The sequence below is a fragment of the Pocillopora verrucosa genome, chromosome 14 (assembly GCF_036669915.1).
Source record: "Pocillopora verrucosa isolate sample1 chromosome 14, ASM3666991v2, whole genome shotgun sequence".
Taxonomy (NCBI): domain Eukaryota; kingdom Metazoa; phylum Cnidaria; class Anthozoa; order Scleractinia; family Pocilloporidae; genus Pocillopora; species Pocillopora verrucosa.
The window spans coordinates 3,341,190-3,351,723 of NC_089325.1; the positions used below are offsets into that span (position 1 = coordinate 3,341,190).

A 10,534-nucleotide genomic window follows, 5' to 3' on the forward strand; every position below is an offset into this window, starting at 1 on the left:
AATAGAATGATATGGTATTAAAGGAGAAAGGAAGATGAAAAATAGGCATAAAAAGAAAATAATTTACATTTACTATCTGCCGAGATGAGTTGAATCTTGCAAATGTTATAGCGTGACAGCACTCATTTATCCAAACTACGGCGGAATCCAAGCAAATGCGTAAAATATAAGTAAAAAAACAACTCTTTCGCCGCCAGAAATCCTGAAGTGAAACAGTTTTATATTATTGCCATGAATAATGATGAATTCAGGCGAAAATTAACCTCAGATAGTGTCTATTTAGGGCCTGTTTATATGAAGGTGGGGGACCCTAGGTAGGTGAAGTAACCCGCCTGTCCATATATATTCTTATTTTATTTTGATCACATTTACATGATAGGTGAAGTGACCCGCCAAGGCGGGTCGCCCGGTTTGCCAGGTAGGGTAACCCTGTCAGCCGGGGTGACAATTTGCCATGTAAACGTGTCAAGGTGGGTTCGCGTTCATGGAAAAAAGCTCAAAAGCGAAACATGTATGTTTTAAAACTTTGTACATTTCCTGGCCGTCTTATGGCAGAAATCACCAGAAACTGCAACGGACACACAAGGAGTGTAAAATGTTCACATTTCGGAATATTCAGCGTTGTAAATCGACCATATTTGGTTTCCCAAGCTATTCCGTAGAAAGTATTAAGTCAACGGTTACTCGCGAAACCAACACCGCGTAACACAACGCGTGACACTTTCATGAATAAATACATATGTGTCCGAGAATTAATCCTTCGTCCTTTTCGAGATGTGAGCTTGGGACGCCTCTGCTCAAACTCCTTAATTGCAAGCGCAACAACAACCTCAAGAAATCTTTATTTTTCGACCACGGCTAGGCGGGTTACCTCACCTACCTGGGGCCCCCCACCTCCATGTAAACAGGCCCTTAGTACTTTGTTGGGCTCCATGTATTTCGTTACATTCCAACGGACGTTACGGGTCAGCGCTTATAGGTGTCAGCGGACGTAAAAATAGAAACAACCAGGTAATCATGGCGGAAGTCGTGACGTGGTCAACCCTGCCATGGCCAAGGAGGTGTTTCAGTTGTTTGATATATTTGTACCGATAGGCTCACGTAAGAATAAAACACACAACTTTTGGAGGATTTGTTTATCATAAAAGTTTTCTTATTTTACAGTGCTTGTCTTATAGGGTATTTTTGATTACTCTTCTTTTATCTTCCATTAGCTATATGTTCACCCTGTCGTAAAAAACATAAAGCAGATACGAATTCTACATTGTTTACTCTTGAAGAGGAATGTACAAAAACACATGCTGCTGAAAAAACGTACAAGTCAAGGTATGCTTAAATTGTAGAAATATCTTTTCTGAGGAAGTACGGGCTGAGAACTTATAGGTGTTTCATGACAGTACACAACATTCATTATATGGTCACTTTATCTTCTCTGTGAGTAAGAAATGAAGTTTTAATTTGATTACAAGGCTAAGCAACATTAATAAATAAAAATTGAAATAGTTCGTTTGTGACACAGAGCCTCTGAAGACTATACACTACGCTGAGCCGAGTCCAGGTTTTGCAGCAACGCCTAAGACGATCTTCACGAGTCCTCAAGATCCAGCCTGGACCCTTAGTGCAATGAATGTACAAGGCAGTGGTAGCTCCGACGAAGAAGAGCCTTTTATCGCTCTTCGAGATGCTGAAATTCTTCATTTGTAGAACATGGCAATGTCAAAATTAGCGATATCAAGTTCGTCTGGAGACAACTTCTCCCCCTTAACATCTCGTCTAAAGACATCATGGGAAAATTTTACCGAACTCGATCGCCAGAAAAGCCAGGAAAAAGCTCTTCAAGGTTGTCTTCGGGTTTGTGAGGTGGTAGCCCCGAAAGCAAAAGGGGATTTATTTCAGGCGCTATCCAAGTCGAGTGCAATAGCAGAAGACGATCTTAGTGAAGAACTATCTGCGCTCATGACGGCATATAGAGATGCACCTGGTAAAAGCGTCAAATTACAGATTTTAAGTCTGTATGCCTACAGATTCCCTACAGAAAAACCTTTTGAAATATAACGAACCATATAAGCCCTTCACGCGCTGGTAAATTAAACAAGCCAGGAAACATACTAAAGAAAAAGGACCTGGAATCCCACAGGAAAAAACCGTCCAGGGTTGATCACGTCAAGACTTTTGACGCTGGTAAGTGGTCCTTTGTGCCTTGGATGCTAACACAGCTTTGAAGGCCTCCAGTACTTGCCCATACCATGGCGATGGCGAGCACAAACACGTAATGTTTTCACTTCTTCATGAGACGAACGGTCAAGGCCAGCCCTTTGCAGGATAACCGCGTATTCTTTCAGGTTTGCACGCGACAAAAAACAATTTTTTAGATGTGTAGTTACATCATCTCGACATTCATACAGAAACACTGGAGACCCTCGTTTGATAAAGAACAAATGAATACATTCAGTTACATTCAGCTGGATTATGGCAGTTTCACAACATCGATAGATGAGTACGATTTAGGCTCTCCCGTGATAGATACGATTTGGGTCATCTAGTACCTACTTTAAAAACGATAACTGCAATTGATTTAACTATAGGTATATGTTTTTTTATCATTGTCTCGTATAGATCTGCGGTGTCGGAGGAGACTTTCCGTGCAAACCAGGACCAGAGATTTCTGTGCCATGTGGTACATCAGTAAAATACGGGACACCCGTTCACTGTGTTTCGTGCCAACCGGGTAAAACATACTCAGGAAAATATGATAAAGCGCAGTGCATGGCGTGCACAATATGCTCCACAGGGAAAACACTGGTCAAGAACTGCACCCTGGTCTCGAACACTCGGTGCAGCACAGAGTGCCAGAAAGGACTTTATTCTTTTCCGTTTAGTTTTGCTCGTTGGCCTTGCTCGGATTGTTGCCTTGAAGGTAAAGATGAACTTCCAGAAGAGTGCAGCGGAAATTATCTGAAGAGGTGCGCAAGGCGTTCATCGCCCTGTAATTATGTGCACACCACAAATACCCCGGCGACAAATGGAACGACGATTCTCTGGGCTCTCGTTCAGTTGTCATCGCAAAGAGATACACCGACACCCTTTCCAACCCAGGAAGGGTAAAAGGTTACATCACCAGCACTTACTCGGTCAAATTTCCTAGATCTAGGATCGACCAATCCATAACCACCACCAAATCGACAGAGTCTCTGAAAGAGGGGAGTGGAAATGAAGTGCTCCTTATTCTTTCCGGAGTAAGCGGAGCGCCTGGAATTACATTGTTGTTTGCTCTAATAATAGCGATGACTCGTCATGGATGGTTCTGCCGGCCTAGTTCCCTCAGGTGGGCAAAATCAGAGAATTCAGCCCAGTTTCCATTGGGACAGATCGAGCAGAAGCCAACTTTATCACAAGAGGAACTCAGGCCTGGTGAGTTCCTATATCAACAAAAACTGACTGTTTGAGAACGCTAAGTTAATGATCAGCATTTGATTGCTTGTGTGAGACTTTTCGATGCAGTTTTCGCTCTTATTCATGCTGTTATCGTTATTTGAGTTGTGTTATTGTTAAGTTAAGATAGGTTTGTTTACACACTTTTTTATTTCATTTTACGTGAGTTAGTAGTATCTTTATTTAAACTTGGTAAAAAAGCTTCAGTAAAAACAACAGCGACTCAATGTATCTATTTTCAATATTAAATTGGTTAAACTATCAATACACTGTTTTACGAGATTGCCGAGTGAGAATCCAATGACTCAAATACACAATTAATTCGCTTTTTAAATTTACCTATTGATTTGATTTCTCTGACATTCTCAGGTAATGAGTTCCTCAAAAGGGCACCGCTGTAACTAAAACTACGTTTTAAGTAATTAGTACGCGGCCTTGGCAGTGTCAGTTTGCAAAAAGAGTTACGAAAAAGAGTTACGTAAATCATAGTTTGGGCTTTGCTCGTTAAAATAGGTCCTGTTTATGGATTTAAACATCATCATCGCTTTCATCCAGATTGATAGAAATTTGCCTTTATGAGGCACTGGTCAGACCTCTAATAGACGACGCAGCACTTGTTTGGGGCCCGTACCTGATTAAAGATATTGAATCCATAGAAAAAGTTCAGAGAAAAGCTTCTCGGTTAGCTTAAAGCAGAAAAGCGGAGACACGAATTAAGAAGACTGTTTCGGTTTCTAAATTGGAAAACTTTAGAGAAACAAAGACAATTTTTTATCTCTCACACAATGTTACAAAATAGTCTCAAATTTTCAATTTTTTTTAGTTTACATAGAATACTCGGACTAGAGCCAACCACAACTTTAAACTTGATGTAAAAGTAGCTAACCCAAACTGTTTTAGGAATTCGCTCTCTGTCCGGACAATATACCGTGGAATAGTCAGCTTAGTGTGCAGGCTGGATCACTGACTCTATTTAGAGCAAGACCGAAGACTTTTATGGACGTTAACTAAATTTTAGAATATTTCTTAAATTAGCATGTAAATATGTTTTACAACTTTTAACCTGGAAACTAATTGAGATTGCATTTCATCATAGCTTGTAGATAGTTCTTATATTGTATACGTCATTTATGATTTTTATTTATGGGAATTGTCACGCTCAGGGATAACCTTACGATTCCCATTTCAAGAGGTATTTTTCTATTATCATTATTTTTATCTCCAGAATAAGGTATTGTGTTTTATTATCCAACTGCACAAAGTATAGTACAAATAACGCGCAAATGGAGTATAAATATCCCTTGTTGTTTGTATTTTGACTTGTCCTACGGGCTCGTCAAAATACCGCACAACTCGTAGAAATACTCAGCGATACTACACACCAAAACATGAACTTTTTTCGTTGTAGAGACCGAGTGCCAACAACAAGTCGACAAAGTCTCTAACGTTTATGTTATAGACGGTGAAGACTTATGGCTGTTATTATAAGTTTGACATCCGTATAACAACAGACCGGAGAGGGGAACAAATTCTGCTCGAGGATTAAACTGTTACTAAGGTACCCTATGATTTTAAAGTTTCTCCAGTCATGACTTACTATGACGGAATCCTTCTCTAAATCGGCTTAACCCAAGAAACCTCTCCTCAGGCAAAGTTTACGGTCCAACTAAATATATCCGATCCAATTTTGGCGACACTGTCTACAAAAGAAAGGTGACAAACAAATGATTGCAATCAAATCAAGTCAGTAATTAGTAAGTAGGATCTAGTCGACGCAATGAGAAATAGAATGCCAAACAACAAATTATATTTATACGAATCCAGAGCTTTAAGACTTAGATGGGGTTTTTTCTTTGTAGCGAGTCCTGATACACTCAACACAAGAACATTGACATCTAAAAAGTATTATCCTTGAACTATGAAACTCAACGGAGTTATGGGAAATGTTTGTACAATTACATAATCAATTCCTATATTTTCATTATTCATAAGGATCTTTGTTAACGACAATTCCCTTCTTTCAGAAAAGCGTGAATGGCTTATATTATTTACCACGTGCAACTAATTGTGGCCATCATGTTCATGTGTACCCAAAAAGCTGTTGGGTCACATCGTTCATTGCTTACGCTTTTTAGGGTCAACGATTTACAATCTAGTGTCTACAATTCGTAACGAGTGCAGTCATTAAAGAATAAGTGGCCTTCGACCATAAGACAATTAAAATCGATATCAAGCTCTTAAAAAGAGACCAATTCTTTCTTAATCGATTAAGAGTTAGTGAAATAAGTTCATTATAAGAAGTTGAATTATCCATTAATAACAACGACAGTATGGACAATATTAGTAAGGAAATGTTACTAAACGCACGACAAACTTAAAAATCTAATCACTGAATATATATAAAGAAAGAAAGTTCGAGATCTTTTGGTGTTAGCAATATTCAAGAATTGAAAAGAATGTATGAAACTCAATAGCAGAGGCTCTAAGGTTTCAAAAACAGTTGACAGTCCCTTTGTTGAAATTTTCAGCTAAATATAAATATGACGCGCTCGCAATTGATGATTCCTCAGATTACGTCATCAGAAACCGGTTTAATCTACTTTTCATTTGTCCTGTCAGCAAATATCAGTGACTCGCAGCTTGATTTGGCAGTTTTACCTAACAGAACTTGAAGTCGGAGCGAGAAAGAATTTATCCGCTGAAATAATGAATTATTTATCACGACTAAACAAAGAGGTGAATTCAAATGACTTCGCTCTGTGTTTTTACTGTATCACACTCTGTTGAATTCCGTGATAAGATATTGTTGTCGATCTACGTGACATTGAGACACGCAGTGCTTTCGTTTAATTCAACATCACCGTGAAGTTTACTTTACTTTTAGGAGGTTTGCCACTTTGAACTGACGCAATCTCAAGAAAAATGCCCGGTTAATTCAAGAGTCTACGGAGAAAAGACGTGCGATGAGGAAAATGAAGTGCGACCGATGGGTTACGACAGAATTTTTACATCCACAGTAATTCTGATTGCGGTGGTAAGTTCGTGTTTAGTTTGTTTCAGAAGCATTCAATATTTGAAAATTTCATGATCAGTCATGCCCTTTATGTGAAAGGATGCCTCAATATGTGCTTTCAATCGGGGCTATAGCCATCAATGGCGGCTTTTTAAATGATTTTATTCTGTACCGCTCGACTATTGCAATCTAAGCGTATTGTGACGAGGGCATTAGCGGAGGCTACAGACTTTTTCATCACCTGTGACGTATATTCTAGAACACTCACGAATAACACAGGAATCTCATGATAGAGTCTTACATCACCCAAATGGAATCCAAAATATTTTTCCTCCTGCAAAACTTACCTGGCAGGGAGTCTGATAGAACTTCGCTGTTTTTATGACTACTTGGAGAACGCTGCTGTCTATCTAAAGAATGAGGAGCAATTTGTAAAACGAGGCCAAACGGCTTTAGGATAGTCGGTGATTAAGCAATTTATTATTATCGCGTTTTTTTGGTTCTTTTAGCTTCAAGTACGCATAGGAAGTTGCACTGCCTGCCAAGATGGTGAAATCACCTACCAAAGCAATAAAGCGGGAGAAAAAGACAAATGCGCCCCTTGTATTGATTGTCCAGATGGAATGGAACCATCAATTGCTTGTGGAACTGTCGCCAAGAATGGAACACTCTTGCACTGTGTTGCGTGCAGGGAGGGAACCTATTCAGATACATATGGGAAAGAACAGTGTACACCGTGTTCCTTATGCTCTGCCGGACGCACGGTGACTCGGAACTGCTCTAGGACTGAGAACAGCCGTTGTGGTTCTTGTAAACATGGTTATTACGAGAAAGAGGTCGTTGACGGTCTTATATACGATTGCGAGCCGTGCTCTGGCTGCTGTGGGGACGGTAAAGACGAATTTGAGGACCAATGTAAAGCTCAAGGACTCCCACGGCATAGAAGATGCAAACTAAGAAAGGCAGACAGTGACTGTCAAAGGATAAACATGATGATTAAACTAACTCCAAGCCCGACGACTCCACAACGAAAGTCTACAGCAGAGCGAAGAACAAATAAACTGAAATCTTCGGACAAAACGACACAACGGTCTTCATCGACAACACATCGATCATTCGCTAGCAGCAATACCGTAATTGCAAGTGCTGCATTCACTTCTTTTTTCGAGACGTCAATTGCGTTTCAGCGACGAAGAAATAATACTTCCGATGAAGGTCATGGCAAAAGTAACACAACTCTGAGCGTTGACACGAAGAGACCCATATCTGTTTCAATCAACAGCCGTGACGAAATTAGTCGAAGTATCAAGGCAGTTATTGGTATTTTGGCAAGTTTGAGTCTTGTTGCTTGCATCGTTAAGATAAAAACGATAGCGACCTTTTTTAAATGGGTGCGTTGTCGACCGTTCTCCAGATCAAGGGACGCTGAACACGATGAACACACAGAAAGCGTTTTATTGGATAACATTACAACACTGACAAATGTTGACCCACTTGGAGGTTGGTACTTACATTAAGAATTTATTTAGCTAAGAAAAAAATTTAGTTTTTACTTAGAATTATAATTAGCCTGGAAGTAACAGACTAAGCGCGCGATTTTTCTTTTCTTTAAGTATAGCTATCGATATTTGACAGGAGCCCATGATATATTCATTCCAATAGTATTTGTCGAGACGGATAGCACAGTGAATGAACTTTTTCTAATGCTAAAGTTCTTATTCAATCTCTCCTTCTTTCCTTTCTTTTTGCAGTACTCGTTTGCATGAAAGATTTGAAGTCTTGTTCACTAGAGACATATGAAAAAGTATGGAAACGACTGGACAAAAAGCTGGAAAACACCAAGAAGGGCAACTACAAGGATGTAGCGTCAGAGTTTAAGTTTGAGGAAGAGGACATTTGGGAATTTGAGAAGGAACTTCACTCGTGTAGGTCAGGAAGTCCTTCTGAAAAGCTTTTAGAAAGTCTGGAAGCTAAAAGGCCTAATCTAACCGTATTAGAGTTTATCAAAGTATTGCAAAAATCCACAATACAAAGGAAAGACATTATTGAACTGTTGGAAAGTCATATTTATAGACACTGCGAGACTTCCTAGGATAATGAAAAATTATTAAAAGTGGCCTGGATTTGCGTTCTTCGTAGAGATTTGCAAGGCTAGCGGCCTTGGATGTTAAGCTTACTTTTCCTTACGATATGGACACGATCGCGCTGCATATTATATACGTACTAAAAATATTCAGGTGAATATTAGAAATTCTGAAATGAGTTACAAATGATTCAATTCTTGTACAAGCAATTAAAGCGAATGGAAATTTGGACGTAATATTTATCATATTTATCAAGCAAATTAAAAATAAAAGCAAAAAACAAAAAATCCTCGAATCCATGTATTTTTTTTTTTATTGTCCTTAGACGATCACCCTGTTCTGTTGTAAAGCACGCAGGAAGCGGCTAGAGCACGAAAGAAGTTTAGGGAGAAACACGAGACGTAGTCGACGTAGTTGAGTGTTTCTCCCCACTTCTTGAGTGTTCTAGCCGCTTCCTGAGTGCTTTACAACATAACAGAGCCAGTCGAGGCTTCTCTATTTGTTTTGTAATAAAGAATCCGTTAAATTCCCACGCATTACTTTCAATTTTTTTTAAAAAAACTTTATTCCTAAAGCGAACAACAGCGTCGCCAGCATGTTCCATACTCTCATAAAACACGCTACACTAAGACAATCAGAATCCTTGTTAAAATGTTTCAAATAATCTGATTGGTTGAACGAGACTAAAGCTGTCAAAAATGTCAAGCCATCAAAGTTCACAATCTGCAATAGTTTACAAACTGAAAGAGTTCGTCAGGTCGAATTTATCTCTCTAGCCTGAAGTTTTTTTAGTCTCAAACAGAATCTAAAAGTGAAATGTTTAGTGAAATCCGGCCGAATTGAAGCTCATAACAATACTCGAGTTTTTTCACATGACAAGAAGAAAACAAACAGCTTAACTTAACTTAACGCTCTGACACCGTTATGATTATTTTGAATTTCTATGCCATTTTGGCTATATTTTTCATGAGTCCTGTTTTTTTCTGTCTTGTTTTTGAACACGAAACTATATATGCTACACGAGTGACAGCTGTCTTTGATTTTTTATTACCGCACGTAAGCTTGCAACCTAACTGAGCGTGAAAACCGTCAAAACTCGGACAGTCCATTTCGTTTCCTCTTTTAGGATTTTCGCCACTGCTTATATTATAATGACGTAAATTACGGCGCTTGGCTTGTTTACAAACCTTTGCTTGGTTCTGTACCAGCTCTCTTATTCCCGCATTCCTCTTTCAATTAAGGAAAAAAGGAAGGGAGAAGTACGGGAAATTATGGTCGGACATAATTGAATTCGACAGATGACGTGATATGTACGAGAAACAAGACATTGTAAGACAATTTGACGGGCTTTGGTCCTTAAAATTAATTCGTATTAATTTCCTTAAGGCTGCTCCTCAATCCTCTAAAACATCATTTGTTCAGATATATCACCACAATGTGAAGTAGAACATTCTCGTACCCACTGCGAATATAATTTCACCAATTGCTATTAGTTTACAACTGAAATTAAAATGACTTTGATAAGTTCTCTTTACGGTGATGCTTTTAACTAACTTCTGTGATGAAATGCTCTGGTATGGGTAAACGTGGCATTTCACTAGATAAAGTTTACTTCACTTGCAGATAGTTTACTGCTTGCAAACGAAATAATTTTTCAAAAGGATACCCGGCTAAACTGACAAAGTGACCGTGAGAAAAACGAGGTCTTCACTCTTGAGATGCGACAGAATTATGATAACGATAGAACTATTTCTGGTTGCGGTGGCCCTTGGTAAGATCGTCTTTAGATTGAACCATAAGCAAGCAGTAGTTTTTGTAAGAAGGGACGCTTCGTTGCCTTATTTTCACCTCAGGTTAGTAGCCACTAATAATTGTATTTGATGAGATATAATTCCGAACTTACCGTAACGTGAGAAGGGCATTCAAGTTGGTCACAGATTCCTTTATCATGCAAAAGACTGTCAAAGGACAGAGAGGCAAGGCGGGGTGGAAGAGCTGGAATATG

At 39.1% G+C, this 10,534-nt stretch overlaps 1 protein-coding gene and 1 pseudogene across 1 annotated transcript; both read left to right on the plus strand.

Moving 5' to 3' along the window:
- Window positions 1–1,707: 1,707 nt before the first annotated feature.
- Window positions 1,708–3,446, plus strand: LOC136278064 (uncharacterized; annotated as a pseudogene).
- A 2,624-nt stretch (window positions 3,447–6,070) lies between these two features.
- Window positions 6,071–8,893, plus strand: LOC131769391 (uncharacterized). Its single transcript, XM_059085114.2, has 4 exons — window positions 6,071–6,168; window positions 6,317–6,466; window positions 6,955–7,945; window positions 8,197–8,893. Exons 1-4 carry the CDS (start codon window positions 6,139–6,141, stop codon window positions 8,535–8,537), a joined length of 1,512 nt encoding a protein of 503 aa, XP_058941097.2. The 5' UTR covers window positions 6,071–6,138; the 3' UTR covers window positions 8,538–8,893.
- The last annotated feature ends 1,641 nt before the right edge of the window (window positions 8,894–10,534 follow it).

Bases quoted from the DNA above. Each gene is read 5' to 3' on its own strand.
- LOC131769391 (XM_059085114.2), top strand. From the start codon at position 6,139: ATGAATTATTTATCACGACTAAACAAAGAG. The intron at 6,169-6,316 runs GTGAATTCAAAT...CTTTACTTTTAG, and splicing joins TATCACGACTAAACAAAGAG to GAGGTTTGCCACTTTGAACT. The intron at 7,946-8,196 runs GTTGGTACTTAC...TTCTTTTTGCAG, and splicing joins AAATGTTGACCCACTTGGAG to TACTCGTTTGCATGAAAGAT.